The sequence below is a fragment of the Erythrolamprus reginae genome, chromosome 6 (genome assembly GCF_031021105.1).
Source record: "Erythrolamprus reginae isolate rEryReg1 chromosome 6, rEryReg1.hap1, whole genome shotgun sequence".
Classification (NCBI taxonomy): domain Eukaryota; kingdom Metazoa; phylum Chordata; class Lepidosauria; order Squamata; family Dipsadidae; genus Erythrolamprus; species Erythrolamprus reginae.
Window position 1 is genome coordinate 97,667,914 of NC_091955.1, and position 24,833 is coordinate 97,692,746.

The 24,833-nt window shown below is 48.7% G+C and overlaps 1 protein-coding gene across 1 annotated transcript; it reads left to right on the forward strand.

Annotated features, from left to right (window-relative positions):
* The first annotated feature begins 57 nt into the window (after positions 1-57).
* Positions 58-24,219, forward strand: LMF2 (lipase maturation factor 2). Its single transcript, XM_070754553.1, is given in 15 exon segments — positions 58-211; positions 8,269-8,324; positions 8,326-8,525; positions 9,449-9,475; positions 11,269-11,465; positions 12,243-12,421; positions 13,408-13,546; positions 13,962-14,087; positions 15,154-15,259; positions 16,496-16,592; positions 18,200-18,382; positions 19,169-19,337; positions 20,097-20,208; positions 21,945-22,053; positions 22,842-24,219. Coding segments are annotated over 15 exon segments (2,151 nt in total). The 5' UTR covers positions 58-111; the 3' UTR covers positions 23,193-24,219.
* Positions 24,220-24,833: the final 614 nt, after the last annotated feature.

Genomic DNA, 24,833 nt, shown 5'->3' on the forward strand with positions numbered 1-24,833 from the left:
TTTTCCCTCCCGCCCTGCGCTGCGCCTGGCTCCGCCCCCCGCGTCCTGTCCCCGCCCCCTTTTTTGGCCAGATTGTAGCCAGCCGAGCGCAGGGAGGAGGCAGGCAGCGCGATGGCCTCGGAGGCGCCCCGCTCCGCCCGGCAGCTCTTCCTGCGCGGCTTGGCCGCCGTCTTCCTGGCCGCCTTCGCCTCGCTTTACGTCCAGCTGCCCGGTGAGCCCGCGGCGGAGGGGGAGGGAGGCGCTTTGCACGCGCCCCGAGGCGCCCCGCTTGCAACGGCCGAGTCCGCGCAGGGGCCTCCGGGGAAGGAAGGGGAGCGCGTGTCTCGCTTAGTGACCTGGCACAGGCAGGGCCCGGCCCTGAAAGTCCACGGCCTCGCTTTACGTCCAGCTGGCCCGGGAAAGGCACTTTGCACATGGCCCGAGGCGCCCCCGCCCTGCAACGACCGAAGTCCTCGCAGGGACATCTGGGGAAGGAAGGGGAGTGGGTGTCTCGCTTAGTGACCTTGCATAGGAGGGGCCCAGGCCCGGAAGCTTGCAGCCTCGCTTTACGTCCAGCTTCCTGCGGGGTGGGAGAGGCGCTTTGCCCATGCCCTGAGGCACCCTCGCTTGCAACAGCCGAGTCCGCGCAGGGGCCTCCAGGGAAGGAAGGGGAGCGCGTGTCTCGCTTAGTGACCTTGCGCAAGAGGGCCCGGCCCTGAAAGTCCACGGCCTCGCTTTACGTCCAGGTGCCCGGGAAAGGCACTTTGCACATGCCCCGAGGCGCCCCCGCCCTGCAACAGCCGAGTCCTCGCACGGGCTCGCACGGGCGTCCGGTTTACGTCCAGTTGCCTGGGGATCTTGTGGGGGAGGGAGAGGCGTTTTGCACATGCCCCGAGGCTCCCTCGCTTGCAACGGCCAAGTCCTCGCAGGGGCGTCCGGGAAAGGAAGGGGAGCACGTGTCTCGCTTAGTGACCTTGCGCAAGAGGGCCCGTCCCTGAAAGTCCATGGCCTCGCTTTACATCCAGCTGCCTGGGGAGCCTGTGGCGGAGGGGAAGGCGCTATGCCCATGCTCCGTGGCGTCCTCGCCCTGCGACAGCCGAGTCCTCACAGGGACATCTGGGGAAGGAAGGGGAGTGGGTGTCTCACTTAGTGACCTTGCACAGGAGGGCCCAAGCCTGGAAGCTCGCAGCCTCGCTTTACGTCCAGCTTCCTGCGGGGTGGGAGAGGCGCTTTGCCCATGCCCTGAGGCGCCCTCGCTTACAACGGCCGAGTCCTCGTAGGGGCATCTGGGGAAGGAAGGCAGAGTCCCGAGGAGGGGAAGGCTCTGTCTCGCTTAGTGACCTTGCATAAGAGGGCCCGGCCCTGAAAGTCCATGGCCTCGCTTTACGTCCAGCTGCCCGGTGAGCCTCCGGGGCAGGACAGGCACTTTGTCCATGCCCCACAGCGCCCTCGCTTGCAATGGCCGAGTCCTCGCAGGGGCATCCGGGAAAGGGAGTGGGTGTCTCACTTAGTGACCTTGCAGAGGAAGACCCGGCCCTCAAAGTCCACGGCCTCGCTTTACACCCAGCTGCCCAGGGAGCCTGCGGTGGAGGGGAAGGTGCTTTGCCCATGCCCCGAGGTGCCCTCGCCATGCAATGACCAAGTCCTCGCAGGGGCGTCCGGGGAAGGAAGGCAGAGTCCTAATGGGATAGGGGGGGTGGGACTGTGTCTCGCTTAGTGACCTTGTAGAGGAACAGCCCGGGGTCGAAAGTCCGCAGTCTCTCGGCTGCAAGTTCCAAGGCTGACCTGCAACTCGGCTGTGTGAATGTGGGGCTTCCGCTGCAGCCGTCCACGTGTCCCAGGGAGGGAAGGGGGCTTTGCAGGGGGGTCCTCTAAGTCGGTTTGGCTTGGGGAGGGGGCCAGGGGGGGTCCTGCTCCCTGGCAGGGAAAGGAGGGATTCTGGGGCCTGGGGAAACTGGCCCTTTGGAGTAACGTCTGAACGCAGGGTCCCGTGCCCGAGACCTGGCTTCCCCTGGAGGGATGGGGGGGGGCAAGCCTTTTCCTCCCCATCCATCTCTCCTGCCCCCCCCCAAATAAAACCAAGTCTTAGTTGGGGGGGACTTCATCTTATATGGGGTCTTCATCTTATATGGGGTCTGGACCTGGGGGGGGGTCTCTTTAAAGACTTTTATTTTATTAATGTGTGGTTCTTTCTCTCTTTTATGCAACAAAGACACTACTTATTATGAAAGAGATTTAATATTATACAGCAGTGTTTCCCAACCTTGGCCACTTGAAGATATCTGGACTTCAACTCCCAGAATTCCCCAGCCAGCATTTGCTGGTTGGGGAATTCTGGGAGTTGAAGTCCAGATATCTTCAAGTGGCCAAGGTTGGGAAACAATGTGATACAGTATATAAGTTGCCTGTTTGTACTATTTGTTTTTATATTCCTCCCATTCAAATTTCTTTCTTGCGATTTGTATATCTGGACGCAAATATTTGGTTGTGGTCTTTCTTCAAGAAAGATAAACTTTAATAACAATAATAATAACAACAATAATAATAACAATTTATTAGATTTGTATTATTATTTATATTATTTGTATTTATTAAAGTAGAATATTTTTAAAAAAAAAACATATTTTTTTAAAAAAATTCAAAATAAAGACTTTAAATTGGGGGCAGGGTGGACTCATGCTTGGGATGACCCCCTTCCCTGCGCCCCTTTTCACAACAGCCCCCCCATGAGAACTCCAGATGGGAGGGGGCTTGGTTTAGTTGGGGGGGGCATCTGTGTCTTCTTTTTCCTGCCTAAAGAATTGGAGGTGGTTCTTTGCTGCCCCGCCCTCTTGCTTTAGCCCCGCCTCCTTTCCCAATATCCCAGTTGGTGTTTTTTTTTTTAAAGCCCCCCCCCCCTTTCCCCCCATGTGTTTCCCAGGATCTCCACGTGGCACTGGAGCTGCAAAAATGTCTCCTTGCACGTGGAGTGCAGGGATTGGTCTGGCCCCCACGGGGCCCCCTCCTCTCCCTCGGCCTTTGGAGGGGGCCTGGCTTGCTTCAAGACCCCTACCCACCCCACCCTGCCTTTCCTTCCATCCTCTTCCTCCTCCCCTGTCCAGTGGGGAAAAGTTGCCCCCTTCCTGATCCTGTGATTTGCAGAAGGTCCCTCCCAGCCCTAATGGAATATCAGAGCTGCAAGGGACCTTAGAGGTCATCTAGCCCAACCCCCTTGCCCAAATCAGAAAAATCTTTTTAAAAAAAAAAATATAATCAGACAGACACAGAATGACAACGAACATTTTTTTTAATTTGTTTTGTCAAGTACAATAATAATATTCATGTACATGATACTAGTAAAAAATAAAAGAAACATTAGGACAGGGGACGGAAGGCACGCTGGTGCACTTATGCACATAAAAGATATTAGTTAGTTAGTTAGTTAGTTAGTTAGTTAGTTAGTTAGTTAGTTAGTTAGTTAGTTAGTTAGTCAGTCCAAAACATAATGAAAGTTACAGAGGATATACTCATAGTAAATTAAATCCATGAAAGAATAGAAGAAAAGATATAGGGATAAAATATATCAGTGAAAGAATAGAAGAAAGGATATAGGAATAGAAGGAGGATATACAGTATAAAGAAATATAGGAGGGTCAATTGGACAGGGGACGGAAGGCACACTAGTGCATTTATGCTCGCCCCTTACTGACCTCTTAGAGGTCAACCATGGACAGTCGAAGGGTAAAATGTTGGGGGTTAGCGGAGTCCTCGGAGAGGGGCGGCATGCAAATCTAACGAATTATTATTATTAATTATTATTATGACACTGCGGAGTCAGGTAATGAGTTCCACGCTTCGACAACTCGATTGCTAAAGTCGTATTTTTTCCGCCCCACTCTTTTCAGAAGTTGTTTGGAGTAAGATTTTACATACATAACAATTTTTAGAAACAATATACAGTACAGTATACTCTTTTTTTAAAAAAAATTATTAATTATTTACATTAAGAAAAAAGACATAAATACCACGAAACAAATATAAACAAAAAGCAAAACACGACCTATGCAGACATACAGATCGCATCTTTCATAGTTGCAATTGTGTATCAAACTTTGAAAACACTCAACAATTTACACATTTGCCAACCTATCCGTTGACACTATTGATTGCTACAGCTATTTTTATTTTGTTTTGTTTTTCCAACATATTAGTATTGCTATACAGTATTGTATATTATTACCTAAATCTTAATCTATATTAATTTCAGTCATATCACCTGAATTGTAAGTTATCCAAAATCAATTGCTAAAACAACAGTTTTATTTTATGTATCTAGTGAACGAAAAGGAGAAACGAGATCGCTTACATTTCCCCCCCTACCCCCACTTTTTCCTGCCTACTTTCAGATTGCGAAACAATTGGGTGTGTTATGGATATATATACAGTATAACAATGTCTACTCTTATTTACCTACTACTGTACCTACTACCTACTATATTGATAAATTCAATATATTTCATATTCTCTATGTCATTTATTGATTAACTATTGACATATTTTATAACTATATATATGGCTAAAAAATAAATAAAGGGAAGACTCAAAGAACCCATCCTAGATCTGAATGAATGAAATATTCTCATTGAATATTTTGTTCTGTACAAAGTTGAATGTGCACAACAGCATCTGAAATTGATTGTCAATCAGTGTTGATTCCTAAGTGGACAGTTTGATTTCACAGAAGTTGGATTTACTTGGAGTTATATTGTGTTGCTTAAGTCTTCTCTTTATTTTTTTGAGCAGCGAATTATATTACATATATCTTGTTAATTTTTTATTCATTTTTCCTTTAGTCTTATTTCAAGTCAGTCTCGGGAGCCACAAATTTACCTCCTTGATGGCCAACTCTATGACTCTGACTGCCTTTTAAAATAACCTTTTATGGGGTTTTAATTTTAGATAATGTTTACTTTCAGATAATGTTCAACTTCTTTTTTATCTCTTTGTATCTATTTATATTTGTATTTTTATTATTGTTGTAAGCAGCCCTGAGTCCTTTGGGATTGGGCGGCCCAGAAATTGAATAAATAAATAATCAATAAATAAACCTTATCCCAGACTTTGTAATATTCTACTTCTTCTTGACCTTTTAACCAAATCAGGAAAATGTAATAACATCCCCGACAAATGTATGACTTTTGTATCTCCCACTGTTTGTTGAAAACCTCCAGCGTTGGAGAACCTGCAACTTCTGGTGGCAAGTTGTTCCACTGGTTATTGCCACTAGATAGTAAGTTAAGTCCCTAATGTAGGCTCTTAACAGTGTCCGGTCGGATTCAGATTTAATGGCCCTCCGGCGTCGCTCTAGACCAGTGTTTTTTCAACCAGTGTGCTGTGGCACACTAGTGTGCCGCGAGACATGGTCAGGTGTGCCGCGAAGCTCAGAGAGAAAGAAAGCAAGAGAGAAAGAAAGCAAAGGGAGAGAAAGAGCGAGAGAGAGAGAAAGAGAAAGAGAACAAGAGAGAGAGAAAACAAGAGAAAGAAAGAGAGAGAGAAAGAGAGAGAGCAAGAGAGAGAAAGAAAGCAAGAGAGAGAGAGGGAGGGAAGGAGAGAGAGAGAGAAAGACATAGAGGGAGGTAGGGAGGGAGAGAGAAAGAGAGCAAAAAAGAGGAAGGAAGAGAAAGAAAGGGATGGAGAGAGAGAGAAAGAAAGAGGAAGGAAGGGAGAGAAAGAGGGAGGGAGAAAGAAATAGAGTGAAGGGGAGGAAGAGAGAGAGAGAGAATTTTTTTGTCCAAACTTTTTTTAGCCGCCAACCCCCACCCCACCCCGCTCAATGTGCCCCAGGGTTTCGTGAATGTAAAAACTGTGCCGCTGCTCAAAAAAAGGTTGAAAATCACTGCTCTAGACCATCTCTTCTGCCACTTCATCTCCTGGAGCTCCTCGGTAAACCAGGAAGATCTGTTGGCAGCCAGGGCAGCGCGGCCTTTTTTATGATCTTTCTCGCCACCTCCATTAAGTAAATCTCTGCGGTTGTTCAATGAATCTGGCTTCCCCATTGACTCCGCTTGTCAAGGTCGCAGAAGCGGAATCACACAACCCGGGGAGTGTCGTAACTATGGGTCAGTTGCAAAGCCTCTGAATTTTGGGTGGTTGTTGTTATTATTTTTATTATTATTTTTATTATTTTTATTATTATTTTTATTATTATGATCATCATCATCATCATGTCAATACAACACAGCAAACGAGATCACTATGCTGGATTTCGTATTTCATCACCAGTCGGGCACTAGTTGAATGAAAACAAGGACCAGGGAGACATGATAGCAGCCTTCCAATATCTCAGGGGTTGCCACAAAGAAGAAGGCTATTCTCCAAAGCACCTGAGGGTAGAAGAAGAAGCAATGGGTGGAAACTAAACAAGGACAGAAACAACTTAGAACTTAGGAGAAATTTCCTGACAGTTAGAAGAATTCATCCGTGGAACTACTTGCCTCTAGAAGTTGTGAGTGCCCCAACACTGGAAGTTTTAAGAAAATGTTGGATAACCATCTGTCTGAAGTGATGTAGGGTTTCCTGCCTAAGCAGGGGGTTGGACTAGAAGACCTCCAGGGTCACTTCCAACTCTGTTCTTGTTGTTGTTATCATTGTCCAGTAGACGTGGTGGGTAAATCCACAGTCACTGAATTTAAACATGCCTGGGATAAACATAGATCCATCCTAAGATAAAATACAGGAAAATAGTATAAGGGCAGACTAGATGGACCAGGAGGTCTTTTTCTGCCGTCAGACTTCTATGTTTCTATTATTATTGTTGTTTGTTGTTGTTGTTATTATTATTATTATTATTATTACTATTATTTTTATTATGTCAGTACAACACAGCAAACGAGATCACTATGCTGGATTTCGTATTTCATCACCAGTCGGGCGCTTCCCAAGCACCTAGGACTGCGTGATGTAGCAGCGAATTATGTTTGCCGATCCCAGTCAAGCGGCCTTTTGCAATTGACAGATGGAGATTTCATCAATTCCGATGGTTTTCAAATGTCCACATGAGATCCTTTGGCCCTGCGCCCAGCGTGCCAAGGACCACTGGGACCACTTTCACGGGCTTATGCCAGAGTCGTTGCAGCTCGATATTATTATTATTATTATTATTATTATTATTATTATTATTATTGAATTTTTAAAAAACAAACACAAAATACTAAACAGCAACAACAACATTAAACTTTCAATAAATTTGTATAAACATAAATGTTCAGAAAATAAAAAAACAGAACAGAAAAACAAATAAGAAAGAGAGAAGAGGAAAAAAAAACCCCAGACATAAATAAAACATACATTTGGAATATTTACATCCCCTTCTCATTCAGAATTTCAGAGATGGATACATTTTTAGCTTATTTTAATTCACGTATGGCCGAGCCTCTGAATTTTGGACCGTGTGGGGATCGGCAGCACCAGTTGTAAGTGTGGGAACAATTCCCCTTTTTCCCCCCCGTAACTTTGACCGGTCACTTAGGGAGCTCTTGCAAGGCTGCCTGTAGCAAAAAGGAAACCCAGCAACCAAATGAATCTCACAGGAGCCGTTTTGTTTACCTACATTCTTGGCTTTAAGGTTTCGGAGAGGGGAAAGCAAAGTGCGCAAAGGGCAGTGTGACTTTCCACAGGGTGTGGTGTGTGTACATTCAAGGTGAAGCTCTGGTGTGTGTTCGGCAAGGAGAAAGGAGCAGACAATGGTCAGCCACCCATAAGTGGGGGAAATTAAGGCCAGGGGATCGGGTTTTTTATATTTTTATCATTTTATCCTATATCAATGACGGCCAGAAATAATATAACCACGTAAAACTAGTAGGCCGATAAAAGAAAAAGCTGCAACAATAATGTCAACAGTTGGCAAATGTGTAAATTGTTGAATGTTTAAGACTTGATGTATAACTGTCATTATGAATTGATGATATCTGTATGTCTGTATAAGTTGTGTTCTGTTTTTCTCTTTGTCTTTGTTTTATAATATTTGTTTTTTTCTTAATGTAAACAATTAATAAAGATTGTTTTAATTTATTTTTAAAAATCTAAATAAATAAATAAAATAAGTAAATTAAATATATAAATTATTTAAAATAAATAAAATAAAATAAAATAAAATAAATAAATTAACTAACTTAAATAGCTGCCTGCCTCAGATGAATGCAAGGGTGACGGTGTGTGTATTTGTGTATTTGTGTGTGTGTGTGTTTGTGGCCGTGCACCCGGTGCCAGGCTGCCCCGTTCAAGCCCCTCTCTCTGCTTCCTCCTTGCCAGGCCTCTATGGGAAAGATGGCCTCCTGCCGGCCCGGAAGATGCTCCGTTTCACTGGCAAAAGGGTTTTGGCAGCAGCTGCGGGACTCCCCGACACTGCTGTGGCTGGGCCCCCACCTGGGGCTGGACACAGAGCAGGGCCTGGAGCTGCTGTGCCTGGTGGGCACCCTGCTCTCCTTCGGGGCCCTCCTGATGGAGCCCCTGCGCGACAGCCTGGTCTTCCTCGCCCTCTGGGGCCTCTACCTCTCTGTCTACCAGGTACGTTGGGGAGGCGGGCTGCACGGGGAATTCTGGGAGTTGGAGTCCTTTTTCAGGTGCTGCCCAGGGAATTCTGGGAGTGGGAGTCCTTTTTAAGGTGCTGCCCGGGGAATTCTGGGAGTTCCTGGAGACCACGTTTCAGCTGGCCAGGAAGGAAGTCTCCGTGACGTCAAAGCTCCGCCATGGAATTCCCTATTGGAATTCCCCACCTCCGTTTGAGCCTCCTGACCGGCCGACAGCTCCGTGGCTCTTCTGGGAAGGTGACAGCCGGGCGGCGGCACTTCTTGGCGGCCTCCCGAACCCGAACTTTTGCCAAACTTCCGGGAGAAGCCCCCCGGCTGTTTCAAAAGGTGATAGCCGGGCGGTGGCGCTTCTCGACGGCCACCCGAACGCCGAACCCGAACTTTGCCGCACTTCCGGGTTCAGCGTTCGTGGTGGCGGGTTTGTAAGGCAAAAAAAGTTCGTAAGAAGAGGCACAAAAATCCCGAACCCCGGGTTCGTATCTCAAAAAGTTCGTAAGACGAGGGGTTCGTATCACGAGGTACTACTGTATAATATAAGAAATAAGAAATATAATATAAGAAATAAGAAATATTATATATGAAATAAGAAATATAATATAAGAAATAAGAAATATTATATATGAAATAAGAAATATAATATAAGAAATAAGAAATATAATATAAGAAATAAGAAATATTATATATGAAATAAGAAATATAATATAAGAAATAAGAAATATAATATATGAAATAAGAAATATAATATAAGAAATAAGAAATATAATATATGAAATAAGAAAATATAATATAAGAAATAAGAAATATTATATATGAAATAAGAAATATAATATAAGAAATATAAGAAATAAGAAGACACCTGATGCTCCCTTGATTGATCTTCCTTTCTCTTCCCTCTTCAGGTGGGGACAGGTGTTTCTCTACTTCCAGTGGTAAGTGGCCCCTGGCTTCTACAGGCAGAGCTCAACTTACGACGATAACCGAGCCCAACATTTTGGTCACTAAGCGAGATGCTTGTTCAATGAGTTTTGCTCCATTTTACAACATTCTTGCCGCCGTTGTTAAGTGGTCTTCCAATACTTTTAGCATTTAAACTTATATACCACTTCCTGGTGCTTTTGCAGCCCCCTCTAAGTGGTTGACAGCGTCAGCATATTTGCCCCCACCCATCTGGGTCCTCATTTGACCAACCTGGGAAGGACGGAAGGCTGAGTCAACCTGGAGCCGGTGGTGAGATTTGAACCGCTGAACTACAGCTAGCAGTGAGCTGAAGGCGCCTGCAGCGCTGCACTCTAACCACTGCGCCACTCCAGCTCTTAAGCTCTGCCATGGTTCACTTAATGTGGGTGGGAAGAAAGGTTGTAAAACAGAGCAGCAAATCTCACTGAGCCCCCTGTGAATCTGGGGAACAATTGGACTCAAACGGTGGGGTGTCCAGCAAACCTGGAAAAGAGGGAAGTCGGAATTATCAGCGAATTCATGAAAAATAAAAGTGGCATAAATCAAGGGGGGAAAACAAATTTTATTAAAATGTTTAAAAGTCAGGGGGAAATGATGGTTTTTTTTTTTAAAAAAAGGATCATGCTGCCTGGCCGAGTCAAGCAAAATTGAGCCTAACAGTGGCAAAAGCTTTCTTCCTCCAGGGCTCAGCCGTTTGGTAGGATGTCATCTACGACCGGGCCTTAACTAGATCGCAAGTTACAGGGAAATGTCAGGGAAATACAGTGATACCTCTACTTACGAACTTCATTCGTTCCGTCACCAGGGTCTTAAGTAGAAACGTTTGTAAGACGAAACAATTTTTCCCATAGGAATCAATGTAAAAGCAAAGAATGCGTGTGATTGGGGAAACCACGGGGAGGGTGGAGGCCCCGTTTCCTCCCAGGAGATTCCTAGAGAGGCCCCAGGGAGGCTTCTCCCCGCCTTTTCCGGTCCTGTTTCCCCCCAGGAGATTCCTAGAGAGGCCCCACGGAGGCTTCTCCCTGACTTTTCCGGTTACAGTTTCCTCCCAGGAGATTCCTAGAGAGGCCCCACAGAGGCTTCTCCCCACCTTTTCCGGTCCTGTTTCCCCCCAGGAGATTCCTAGAGAGGCCCCACGGAGGCTTCTCCTGGCCTTTTCCGGTTACAGTTTCCTCCCAGGAGATTCCTAGAGAGGCCCCACAGAGGCTTCTCCCCACCTTTTCTGGCCCTCTTTCCTCCCAAGAGATTCCTAGAGAGGCCCCAGGGAGGCTTCTCCCCACCTTTTCCGGTCCTGTTTCCCCCCAGGAGATTCCTAGAGAGGCCCCACGGAGGCTTCTCCTGGCCTTTTCCGGTTACAGTTTCTTCCCAAGAGATTCCTAGAGAGGCCCCAGGGAGGCTTCTCCCCACCTTTTCCGGTCCTGTTTCCCCCCAGGAGATTCCTAGAGAGGCCCCACGGAGGCTTCTCCCTGACTTTTCCGGTTACAGTTTCAGAGGCTCGGGTTTGTAAGTGGAAAATGGTTCTTGAGAAGAGGCAAAAAAATCTTGGACACCTGGTTCTGATATAGAAACATCCGTACGTAGAGGTGTTCGTAGGTAGAGGGACCACAGTAATCAGGGAATTTCAGAATGCTTCCCCTCCCCCTTGAACACCCTGAAAATGTGGTTGTAAATCTGCAACTTTCTAGATCACCAAGTGCCGCCTAAACCCCGGTGAGGGTTTTTGGCAAGGGAAGGGCGCTCTAGCCGTGCTCTTTTGACCCCCCAGGGACAGCCTTCTGCTGGAGACGGGCTTCCTGGCCGTGCTGGTGGCCCCCCTGCACCTTCTGAAGTGGCGCTCCACAACTTGGAGGGCGCACGACGGGGTGACCTTTTGGCTCGTGCGCTGGTTGCTCTTCCGGCTGATGTTCGCCTCCGGGGTGGTGAAACTGACCAGCCGCTGCCCCACCTGGTGGGGGCTCACAGGTGAGTCTGCCAGCTGTGAAACCAACAGGGGGGGGGGTTGTATAGTAGGAACTGTGAGAGAGTCCTAGTGGACGACCATTTAAACAGGAGCCAGCCCTGTTCAGCAGCTGCCAAAAAAGCCAACCCAGTTCTAGGCTGCATTAATAATAATAGTAATTAATAATAATAATAATAATTTATTAGATTTGTATGCCGCCCCTCTCCAAAGACTAACAAAGAATCAAGATCCCGTGTTAATTCCACTTTATAAGGCCTTGGTCAAGCCACACTTGGAATGTGGCATCCAGTTTTGGTCCCCACAATGCAAAAAGGGTCTGGAGACTCTAGAAAGAGGGCAGAGAAGAGCAACCAAGAGGATGAGGGGACTGGAGGCTAAAACATATGAAGAACGGTTGCAGGAACTGGACAGGGATAGTTCAGTGTTTCCCAACCTTGGCCACTTGAATATTTGGACTTCAACTGGCTGGGGAATTCTGGGAGTTGAAGTCCAAATATCTTCCAGTGGCCAAGGTTGGGAAACAATGGTCTAGTTTAATGAAAAGGAAGACCAGGGGAGACAGGATAGCGGCGGAGAGGGGCAGCATACAAATCTAATTTTATTATTATTATTATTATTATTATTATTATTATTATTATTATTATTATTATTATTATTATTATCTCTCTCTCCTTCTCCACTTTTTTCCCTCCCCCTCTCCTCCCTCTTCCTTTCCCTCCCCTTTCTCTTTCTCCCTCTTTCCTTCCCTCTGTTTCTCCCCCCCTCCCTTCTCTCCCCAGCCTTGACCTACCACTACGAGACCCAGTGCATCCCCACGCCCAGCGCCTGGTTTGCCCACCAGCTGCCCCTGTGGTTCCAGAAGCTCTGCGTGGTGGCCACCTACGTCATCGAGATCGCCATCCCGCCCCTCTTCTTCGTGCCAGTCCGGCGCCTTCGCCTCTTTGCCTTCTATGCCCAGGTACGGCCGGGCGCTGGGAAGGGCAGGGCGGCAAGCACCAGGGCTGCAGGCGGGTGGCTGGGGGAGGAACCAGGGCCTACCTGGAGGGGCTGAATGCCCCCAAGAGGACGGGCAGAATGGTTCGCAGCAAAACCTAAGAGGAAGAATTTGGATCCTAGCTCCTAATTGGAGAGACAGGGGAAGAAAGAGAGAGAGGGAGAAAGGAAGGAAGGTGGAAAGAGAGAAAGGAAGGGAGGGAGAGAGAAAGAAAAAGGAAGGGAAAGAGAAAGAGAGAAAGACAGGAAGGGAGAGAAAGAAAAAGGAAGGAAGAGAGAAAGAGAAAGGAAGGAAGGGGGAGAGAAAGGAAGGAAGAGAAAGAGAAAGGAAGGGAGGGAGAGAGAAAGAGAAAGGAAGAGAAAGAGAAAGAGAGAAAGGAAGGGAGAGAAAGAAAGAGAAAGGAAGGAAGATAGAAAGAGAAAGGAAGGAAGGGGGAGAGAAAGGAAGGAAGAGAAAGAGAAAGGAAGGAAGGGAGAGAAAGGGAGAGAGAAAGAAAGGAAGAGAGAGAAAGGAAGGAAAGAAGAGAGAAAGGAATGAAGAGAAAGAGAAAGGAAGGAAGGGAGAGAAAGGGAGAGAGAAAGAAAGGAAGAGAGAGAGAGAAAAAGAAAGGAAGGAAAGAGGGAGAGAGAGAGAAACAAAGAAAAGAGAAAGAAAAAGGAAGGAAGGGAGAAAGAGAAGAGAAAGGGAGGAAAGGAGAGAGAGAGAAAAGAGAGAAAGAAAGGGGAGGGAAGGCAATTCTTAATTGTGTTACAAACTTAACCACTGCAGTGATTCACTTAACAACCACGTTACCAACTTTACTGCAGTGATGCACTTAATGACGCTGTCAAGAACGGTCCTAAAGTGCTGTGCAAAATTCACTTTAGCGACCGTCCCGCTTAGCAGCACAGACCTCCTGGCCTCCGTCACGGTCGTCAGTCGGGGCCCCCTTGTGTCTGCCCCCCCTCCAGGTCCTCCTGCAGGCCCTCATCATCTTCACGGGCAACTACAATTTTTTCAACCTGCTGACGGTGGTGCTGAGCTTCTCCCTGCTGGACGATGAGCACGTGGGGCTGTGGCTGGGCCACGGGCGGAAGAAAGCCAGTGGCGGTGAGTCCCTAAGGCCCCGAGGGGGAGGGGGAGGTTCCCTTGGTCCTCCTCCTTTTCCTCGATTTTATTTATTCTGTTTCTGTGCTACCTGTCTCCCCATCCAGAATGGCGGGGTTGATGGGAGCTGTAGTCCAGCCGCATCTCATGGGGAGGTGCATGATGGGATTTTTGGTACCTGCATGATGGGTTTGATGGGAGCCGTAGTCCAGCCACATCTCACGGGGAGGTGCATGATGGGATTGGTGGAAGTTGCATGAAGGGGTTAATGGGCGCTGTAATCCAGCCACATCTCATGGGAGAGGTGCACGATGGGATTGGTTGTACTTGCACAATGACTTTGATGGGAGGTGCAGCTCAGCCCCCTCCGCAGTGGGGCCCATAAGCCTTGACACCCCTCCCCCGCTCTGTCCCTTAGGCTGGGCCTGGCGATTGCCCCCCCTGCTGGTAGAGCTGGCTGCCTACGGCCTCCTCATCTTCTGGACCGGCCGTTACTTCGGGCTGACCATCAACTGGGAGAAGCAACTCCTCGAATCCAAGACAGGTATTTATTTTGGTGGAGGGGGGGGCTTCAGTGGGTGCTATGGGGAGGTCCTAACCCAGCAGCCCTATTCTCACATTCTCAGACTCACCCGAGGTTTTCCCCCCTCTGCCCCCCCCCCCAGCGTGTGTGTGCAGGATTTGTCCCATAGCCCAAAATCTTTGCTCCCTTTGTAGCCCCCTCCTTGCCAAGGGGGAGGGGGCCTTGCCCCCTGCAAAACTTGAAGGGTAGCTGCCCTACCCATCCCTCGTGTTTTAGAGCTGGGGGTACAATTCCCGGGAGGGTGGGAGACCTGGGATCCTGCCCCATTGGAAGAAGGCGCAGTCCAGTAGTTGAGGGCAGCTGCTTGGGTGAGCCTGTTGTATCCGGGCCGACAGAGAGAGAAAGGGTTCTGTCCCAGCGCCAGGTTCCCCCCCCCCCCCAAAATCAAATGCACACCACCGAATAAAAGTTTTACTATATACAAAAGTTTTATGCAGTTGATCCTTTTCGCAAAGGAATTAAATGCTAGCAGCAACTTAACCGCTCAGATTAGAAAGTCTTAGCAGCTGGCCAGAGTCCCAGGAATAGATAAATACAACAACTAACTACTGGATTGCAGTAGGTTTCCTTATCGTGGACTTACAGAATTTGGCTGGGAGCCCAGAGCTCATTAAGGAAGCCAACTTCTGGTGGGCCCAGCAGTCTTGTGTTTAACGCTCAAAAGGCTCCCCTTAAATACCCTGAGGGCGTGGCTCAGCAGTGCTACTCATGAGTAAACCTCCTCCCGAGTAACCACTCCTGCCTCCTAGCATCAATCAGAGGCTCCTTTTCTGAGTCATTCATCTCAGGAGGTGCAGAAGGCCCTGGTTGCTCTCCAGCCTCTGACACCACGTCATCTTCGCTGTCAATCTCGGGTGCCAGGAGCACAGGGCGTTTGTACTGCGCCTCCGTTGTTCCTGCATCCTGTGGGTCCACAAATAATTGCGCAGGACGCGAGCAGGCGACAACAGGAAGGTGGACGGCCGGGAGGGGGTCCTTTCCTGGCACACCTGTTCACACGTGTTCCCTCCACCTGGTCTCTCTCCAGCGTTCACATACCACGAGTTCATGCAGTGGCTGAAAGCCGTGACCCTCCCTCTGGTGGCCGTGGGGCTTCTCTCCTTGCTGTGGGAGATCCTTCAGGCCGGATACAGGTGAGTCGGGGGGGTGTTATTGCTGCGAAGACAATCTAGGTTGGCACGGGGGCAGGAAGGGGGGGGGATGGTTTGCAAACCACGATTTCAGTCCCTGGAAGGAAGGAAGAGTTGCCTGGCTCTGTTCCTCTCCTCCATCTCCTCCTCCTCTTCTTCGCCCTCATTTTTCCTTCTCTTTCCCCACCATTTCTTTTCTCCTTCAAGACTATTCCTCTCCTTCATCCTCCTCCCCCCCGACACACAAACCTTTGTAGCACTGATGATGTTCCCTCGTTGGGTCACGAAACGTCTGAGCCCCCAAGCTCAGAGACCACCAAGCACCCCACAGCTCTCTTCCTCTTCACCCTTCTCTTCTTTTTAAAAAAATAGTTCTTATTAATTATAAACTTTAAAAACATTAAAATAAAGACAAACAGCACATTTACAAATATGCATAACAACCTCTCTATCAGTTCTATGGTCAAGGGGGCACAATCCGAGGTGAGTTGGGGGAAAGATCAGAAGCAACGTGAGAAAATATTATTTTACCGAAAGAGAAGTAGATGCTTGGAAGAAACTTCCAGCAGACGTGATTGTTTTTATTTTTCATCTGCCGCCCTGAATCTACGGAGAGGGGCCGCATACAAATCTAATAAATAAATAAATAAATAAATCCACAGGAACCGAATTCAAACCTGCCTGGGATGAACATAGATCCATCCCAAGCTAAAATACAGGAAATAGTATAAAGGCAGACTAGATGGACCAGGAGGTCTTTTTCTGCCGTCAGTCTTCTAGGTTTCAATGAATAAGGAAGGGAGGAAGGAAAGAAAGAAAGAGAAAGAAGAAAGGAAGGGAAAGAAAGAAAGAAGGAAGGAAGAATCCACAGTCACTGAATGTAAACATGCCTGGGATAAACATAGATCCATCCCAAGATAAAATACAGGGAATAGTATAAAGGCAGACTCAGGAGGTCTTTTTCTGCCCTCAATCTTCTATATTTCTATGAATAAGGAAGGGAGAAAGGAAAGAAGAAATGAAGGAAGGAAAGAGAGAGAAGGGAGGGAGGGAGGGAAGGAAGGAAGGAAGAATCCACAGGAACTGAATTCAAACCTGCCTGGGATAAACATAGATCCATCCTAAGATAAAATACAGGGAATAGTATAAGGGCAGACGAGGTCTTTTTCTGCCGTCAGTCTTCTATGTTTCTATGTAAGTTGTCTCCTGCCTGACGCCCCTTCCCTCCCCCCCCTCCAGGAGTGCCTGCATCCGGGGCTTTTTCTGGAAACTCTGGGCTGTCGTGCAGTGGGCCATTTTTGCCACGGCTGCCCTGGGAATGTTCGCCATCAGCCTGGTGAGTCTTTAGGAGTGAACGGGGGGGAGGGGCAGGGGGTGACCATACCTGGTGGCATCAGGTCGGGTTGGGTCAGTGTTATTCTGCCCCAGTTAAGAACAGAGCAGACACTGTTTGGCCGAACTTAAATTTAATCGATAAACCGCTACTAATAACTGGCTTAGCAGTGGAGACACACACACAAATCCGAAAGCAATTATTTCTTGCAAAAAAAGTCAGATAATTAACCTTCTTTAGCAGCGGGAATAAGCTCAAACTCAAAGCAATGCAATTAGTTGTTGCTATCTCACATAGCTTCCAAAGGCTTTGCAAGAATGCCCAGGAGTCTTCCATGATAAGAAATCCAACCCATAGGAAAAGGGATTCACAAGATATTCAGGACAGATTCACAAGTCGAAGCTATTGTTTCCTGCAGCCTTTCAGCTGCCTCTGTTGTCCTTAAGTAGACTGGAGGAATGACCAATTAGCTCTCAGTCTTACTCCCGAGTAGACTTCCTCTGGAGTAACCATTCCTGTCTCTTGGCAGCTCTGCGCACTCGTGCATCAAGAAGAGGAGAAACCTCTTCTTCATCACTGCTCTAAGTTGTTGGAGGATCCGAAGGCCCTGGCTGAACTGCTGCCTCTGGCCCCAAGTCCTTGCTAGCCTCCTTTCTGTCCGACTCGGGTGCCAGCTGCGCAGGCTGCTGGCGCATTACCAAGTCAGTCTCCTGTCGGACGGGATCCGCTATCAACTGCGTGGGCCACTGGCAGGCCACAACAGCTATGTTTTATTAGGCTTCATGCAGTTGGGATTCTTTGGGGTGTGTGAAGAAATTGGGGTGAATCATACCATGGGAGGAAGGCAGACCCCAGGTGACCCCAGAGCAGCAAATCCCCAGAAGTCCTAAATCAGTCAGTACTGTATATTTATTTATTCGATTTTTAATGCCACCCTTCTCCTGAGACTCAGGATGGCATACAACATGTTAGCAGTAGCAGTTTTTAAAAACAGAGCCAGCCTATTGCCCCCACAATCCGGGTCCTCATTCGTCCCACCTTGGAAGGATGGACGGCTGAGTCAACCTTGGGCCGGTGATGAGATTTGAACTGCTGACCTACAGATCTATAGTCAGCTTTAGTGGCCTGCAGTACTGCACTCCACCTGCTGCGCCACCTCGGCTCAGTGGATTTAAAGACCCTACCTTCCTTTACCACATAACAACCATAGTGGCACAGTGGTGAGAATACAGGATTGAAGGCTGACTCTGCACTCTGCCAGCAGTTCGATCCTGACCAGCTCCAGGTTGGCTCAGCCTTCCATCCTTCCGAGGTGGGTCAAATGAGGACCCTGATTATTGGGGGGCAAGAGGCTGACTCTGTAACCACTTAGAGGGGGCTGTAATGCACTGTGAAATGGTATGTGTCTAAGGGCTTTAGGGAAGGGAAGGAAGGAAGTTAGTTAGTTCCTGGTGGTACAGTGATTAGACTGTAGTGCCCACAACACGGAGTTTGATTCTCATAAAACCTCCTGGGCTGAAATCCAGGTCGGACCGATGGGGCTCTCTTGATGTCGCTGCTTTCCAAGACATGTTCTGGGTTCCAATCACAGCCCTCTGTTCCTTTCCCAGGTGCCCTTCACCTACATTGAGTACGAGTCCAACGGGAAGCTGTGGCCAGGCATCCATCAGGCGTTTGGGGCTGTGGATCGCTACCAGCTGGCCAATTCTTATGGGCTCTTCCGGCGAATGACCGGTGTCGGTGGGCGGCCGGAGGTGGTGCTGGAAGGCAGCCATGACAAGGAAACGTGGACGGTGAGTGGCTTTGGGGCGCTGTCCAAGGGCGGGAGGGAAAGATGGCGGCTGATCCACTTTGACTCAAGCTTAACACCAAAAACGCTGGGAAATTCCCAGACGCCTGGTGTTCAGACAAGTCAACCTTCAACGGGCACGTGGAGATAAATAACAGCTACACATCATTTGAAAGTGTTATGTTCAAAGCGAAAGCTTTTTGGAGAAAACAAAAGTATGTACTATATTTTTCGGAGTATAAGACGCACCCTCCCCAAAAGAGGCTGATAATTTGGGTGTGTCTGAATGTAGCTTTTTCCCCCCAGCCCTAACTAGCTGCTAACGATCTTCCCAGCTGTTACCTTGCAGGTTCTTTCATTGTTTCTCTCTGCGAAGAATGTTTTCCAAGCCCTGAGTCTTCGCAGGGATTTTTCCATTTCTCTACTTGCTCCCAATGTTTCTTTCCAGGTGCTAACGATGTTCCCAGCGCTTACTGGCTTGCAAGCTCTTTCATTGTTACTCTCTCCAAATAAAGTTTTTTTTAATCCCTAAAATAATATGCTGGCTAGGGACTCTACCCAGATGAATACCTGGCAAGCAGATTCTTTAAATTGTGCTGATCAATGACCAGATGAATATTATTAATTGATCGATTGACACAGGCACGAGAGATGGGCCTCCTGGCTGGGAAGAGGGGACAGAGCCATGGAGGGGGGGTCAGGGATGGGGGCTCCTTTAGGCAGCCAGGAAACAGAGCCCGGTCAAGGAGGTCAAATGGCTCTCTCTCTCCCACCCCCCACCCTTCCCCAGGAGATCGAGTTCATGTACAAGCCGGGCAACATCAGTGCTCCGCCGCCAGTGGTGGCCCCACATCAGCCGCGCCTGGACTGGCAGATGTGGTTTGCTGCTCTGGGCCACCACAGCCACAGCCCCTGGTTCACCAGCTTTGTCTACCGGCTGCTGCAGGGCAAGAAGGAAGGTGAGCACAGGAAATCTCTCCTCCTTCCTCCCTTCACCCACACTGCCTTTCTCCTTCCTTTCTTCTTTCCTTCCTTCCTTCCCTCTCCTTCCTTCGTCTCTTCCTTCATTTGCCTCCCTCCCTCCTTCCTCCCTCCCTCCCTCCTTTGTTTCTTTCTTCACCTACCCTGTGTTTTTCCTTCCTTCCACCCTCCCTCCCTTCCTTCCTCTCTTCCTTCATTTTCCTTCCTCCCTCTTTCTTTCCTTCCTCCCTCCCTCCTTCCTTTCTTCCTTCATCTGCCCTACGTTTTTCCTTTCTTCTTTCTTCTACCCTCCCTCCCTTTCTTCTTTCCTTCCTTCCTTCCTCTCTCCTTCCTTCCTTTTTTTTCCTTCTTCCCTCCCTCCTTCCTTCCTTTCTTCTTTCTCCTACCCTTCCTTCCTTCCTTCCTTCCTTCCTTCCTTCCTTCCTTCCTTCCTTCCTTCCTTCCTTCGTCTCTTTCTTCATTTGAACATCCAAGCAAACTGGCTGCCGGTTGAAGCTGTCAAAGGGGGAAAGCGAGGAGGGGTCCTTTGGGCTTGGGGGAGGGGGTGTTTCCAATGGGGGGGGCTGCCTGTCCACCTGAAGTCCAGACAAATGAGAGCCTCTGTAGGGGTCCTGCATCCATCTGCAGAATAACAGGGGATGTCCATGGAGGGGGGCCGAAGGGGCCGAGGGCAGGAGACCCCCAATTGGCTTCTTCCAGCTGACCAACTGACCAGTCTCCCCCCAATTTCCCCACAGTGATTCACCTTATACAGGTGGACGACTCCAAGTACCCTTTCAGGGACCACCCACCCACCTACATCCGGGCCCAGCTCTACAAATATTGGTTCACGGAAGCCAAGACAGATGGGTGAGTAGAACGGGGGGAGGGAGGGAGGGGTGGCGGCTGCAGGGTCGGAGGAGGAAATATTTAATCCAGGAAAATGGTGTGTGCAGAGTGACCCCTGAGTTATCAAGGATGCACATGCGGAAAGGAAAACGTGGGATTCTAGCGAATATCCAGCAGATAGTCAGGAGATATGAGTGATGGTTCAATCATACAAACCAGATACGTTAAAGTGTATAAAATAGTATTTAGCAAATGTCATAGTCCAGTCACATACGGTCAAATCAGTCAAGAACTCTCAATACATTAACAATACTATAAGCCTTACTTGTACAGCTTGCAAATCGTTGAACACACAATTCTTACTACAGCAGTCACAATGAATCAGCAATACCAAACAGAAATAACAGCCCTCTTATGGCAATCTACAACACTAACTCTTAAAGCTACAGTGCGTTCTGTCTAAGCGAGAAATCCCCCCCCCAAAATAGAACCACACACATCCAGAGTATACAAATTTGAAGCCTATAATTTCAAATAGTTCATAGCAGAAATAGTGAACTGTAGAAGTCTATATTAGTGAAGGCTCGGAAGCTGTCCATGGCTGCTAATCACAGTCTCAGGCCGGAAGCTAAAATCTCCCCCAAATGTTTCTTTGATCCCATCTCTTTGATCAACATAACTCACAATGTCTTGGCAGGAATACTGAAGAGACAAATTGCAGCTTCTGATGTTTTATTTTCACAGAAATAGTTCTCAATCACGATGTCTAAGCCATGTCCCATTGTCAAATGTTGAGGTTCATGCTAGCTCATCATGAGACATGTCCTTATATAGCCACAAGGTGTGGCCAAGTGTTCTATAGAGCGATTCACACATAGACCTCTTACTCCTAAGCCATTCCTGACTGTTAATACTCCTGTTCGCTCTTGCATCAAGAAGTGGCTCTTTGTCTTCTCCTGAGTCAACCTCGAGGTGCAACAGGCCCTGGTTGCCTTTCAGCCTCTGGCCCCACAACCTCTCCACCCTCCTCACTCTCAGACATGGATGCCACGTACACTGGCCTAGGACACCAAAACACACCCATGTCTCGATCCTCAGAATCTGCGATTAGCTGAGCAGGATGCGGAAGGGCCACAACAAATACATACAAGCATTCATTGTTAGCTTGTTTATACACTGCACAAAAAAAATAAAGGGAACACATAAGCAACACAATATAACTCCAAGTAAATCAAACTTCTGTGAAACCAAACTGTCCACTTTAGGAAGCAACACTGATGGACAATCAATTTCACAGGCTGTTGTGCACGTTCAACTTTGTACAGAACAAAGGATTCAATGAGAACATTTCATTCCTTCAGATCTAGGATGGGTTATTTGAGGGTTCCCTTTATTTTTTTGAGCAGGATATATTGCCAAACACAAACTGTTATGTACATAGTACTAACATCCCCCATTGGGAAAGGCCAGTTAAGGCCAATCAAAGGAATGCTATAAAATAGGGGGTTGGACTACATGACCTGCAAGACCCCTTCCAACTTAAATACATACATACATACATACATACATACATACATACATACATACATACATACGTAGGTACCTACATGTTCTCCCTGCCTCCACAAGGAGGATTTGGCTCCCCCAACAAGGCTAGGGGTGGGGAACTGTAGCCCCCATCCCAAGTCAGAAGGAGTTGGGGGGTGGGGTCCAGTGGAGGTCGAGAAAACATCAGCCTCTCATTTTCCTCCCCGCAGGACCCTCCCTCAAAATTGGTGGCGCCGTCAATGGATTGAGGAATTCTACCCGGTGGTCTTCCTGGGCGACCCCAGCTTGGAAGCCCAGCTGGCCCAGCATGGGCTCAAGGTGAGGAGCATGGGTATTGTGGTTGGGAAAAGCAGTCAACTTCAGGGATTGTGGGGGGGTGGGGAATACGTTGGCCCAGTTTGGAGTAGGGAAGGGGGGGACAGTTTTTACCTGTCACAGGTGCGATATCTATATAACATAGGCATATCATAAGGGCTGTGTTCGAATGAAACTCTGTGTCAAAATTTCAAAGCAATCGGTGAAATACTTTTTGAGATTAGCCACGCCTAACAAAGATATATTTACATTTTTATTAATATAGATTTCCAACATGCAATATTTCTGAAAAGGGAATTTTGCAGTTAGGCACCCATCCCCACCCAAATTACAGGTAGTCCTCGACATACGACAGTCGAGGCCCAAATTTCCATTGCTAAGCACAACAGCTGTTAAGTGAGTTCCGTTCCGTTGTACGACCTTTCTTCCTTCGGTTGTTAAGCGAGTCATTGCAGTTGTTAAGTTAGTTAATCTGGCTTCTCCGTTGACTTTGCAAGAGGGGCTCCCACAGCCCTGGGACACTACAATCGCTGTAAATACGAGTCGGTTTCCAAGGGTCTGAATTATGACACCGTATCCATGGGGCTGCTATAACCATCGTTAAGTGAGGAAATGTCATAAGTTCCCTTTTTTCAGTGCCGTAACTTCAAGACAGTTACTAAACGAACTGTTGTAAGTTGAGAACTTCCTGTAGCCTCCACTCAACCTAGACCCCCCCCAGCCCCAAAACATCCTGAGGGTGTGTGTGGGGAAGCCTGTCTTACTGAAGTTTTCCCCCCCTCTCCATCCAGGACAAGCCCCCGTTAAAGCGGCCCCCAGATGCCCTCCTTCCCAGCTTGCTGCAGCGAGTTCGAGTCCACCTCCACTCATACACCGGCCCGGCCGTCATCTGGGCCTTCTACTTGACCGCAGCGGCCGTGGGCATCCTGCGAGGTCTGGGGACCCGTCTGCCAGCTGGAGGGGTCCTCAGCGGAGCCAAGCAGAAGCCAAGCCGGACGGCCGATGCGGTGGCCGACCCTGGCGGTGGTGGAGACCGGGCAGGCGGCGAGAAGAACGGGCAGTTGCGGCGGAAGGAGGAAAAGGGCCGGGCAGTCGGCGAGACCCCCACCAATGGGCTGCGGCACACGAAGAAGAAGAAATAGGTCCGGGGGGACCGACAGCATCGGGAATCCTCCCCTCCAAACCCAGCTTCTGTGGGACGTGAGCAGGGGGGCAAGCCTTCACCCCCCTGTGCCCTAGGACTTGGCCGCCTTCCCTTCTCGCATCACACAAACACACCTGCCAGCTGTGAGGTGAACACAACCCCACTCCTGCAACCGAAGGTCTCCCCATCACATCGAGGGAGGGGCGAGGCCGCTGTCCCCCCCCTTCCCAGCCAAATTGCTCTTCTCGGCCTCCTGCCCTGTCCCCCCCCCCCTGCTCTGAGACTGACCTGGGGGGGAGATCAGCTGGGAGCGGCCTCGGTGGGTTGGGGGACTGAAGGGGAGGAGTGGGTGGCGTCCCTTTGGGGGACCCTCCTGGCAAGGTGGGAGAGGAAGGGAGTCTCGGGAGCCCCTCCATTCCTCTCTTCGCTCGTTCCTCTCTTCACTCCTCTTCTCTCTCCTTCCTGCTCCATTCTTTGTCTTTCCCTCCTTCCCTTCCTTCCTTTCTCTTCTCTCCTTTCCTTCTTCCTGCCTTTGTTTCCTTGACCTTTCACTTATCTCCTTCCTACTTTTCTCCCTTCCTTCTTTCTCTCCTTCCTTCCTTCCCCATCCCTCCAGCCATTCTTTCCTTCCCTTTTCCTTCTTCCCTCCCTTCCGTTCTCTCCTCTTCTCTCCTCCTTCCTTCCTTCCTCCTTCCTTCCTCTCTGCCTTACTTCCTCCTTCCCTCTTTTCCCTCCTCTTCCTCCCTCCCCCTCCCTCTTTTCCCCATATCCTATCAAGGGTCATGAATCAGACCTGGTGCTTCTAGCCCAACCCGCTTCCCCCTCCATCCCAGCCCTCCCCTGGACCTTCTTTTTGTGGGGGGGGGGGCATGTTCGCTGCCTCCTGCTGCCTCCTTGAGGCTGGGGGGCAACAGGCGCCCCACCGAACTCCACCCTTGACACCTGGTGAGGGGAGCAGAGTTGGCATTTTGCACGCGGGACCCAAGAGACGGCTTCGGTTTTCTAAATAAACCCTGTACATTCCATGTCCCTCTCTCTGTGTGTGTTTGTGTGTGTGTGTGTGTACATGCATACATACAGGTGGTCCTCTGGTTAAGACCCACAATTGAGCCCCAAATTTTATGTTGTTAAGCGACAACATTTGTTAAGTGGATTTGCCTCATTTTATGACCTTTCTTGCCCCAGGTTTTTAAGTGAATTGTTAAGTGAGTCACACAGTCATTAAGTAAATCTGGCTCCTCCCCCCCCCCCTTGATTTTTTCCTGGTCCGAAGGTCGCATCCAGAGGGGGATCACGTGACTGCGGCCGTCATAACTATGAGTCAGTTGCCGGGCGTCTGAATTTGGATCCCATGAAAGGTCGTAACTGTGAAAAATGGGCGTAAAAGTCGCTTTTTTCAGTGCCGTTGTCATTTCGGTCGCTAAGTGAACCATTGTAAATCGAGGACTGTCTGTGTGAAGAGGGCTGGAACCACGAAAGGGGAAGAGGCAGAAAACCCGTCACTCACTGAACCAACTTACGATAGACGTCATCCTCTACTTACATCCAAGGTGGAGCCAAGCGCCCATTGCTAAGCCCGATTGTTGTTAAGTGAGTTTTGCTCCGTTTTGTGACTTTTCTTGCCGCCCCTTGTTAAGTG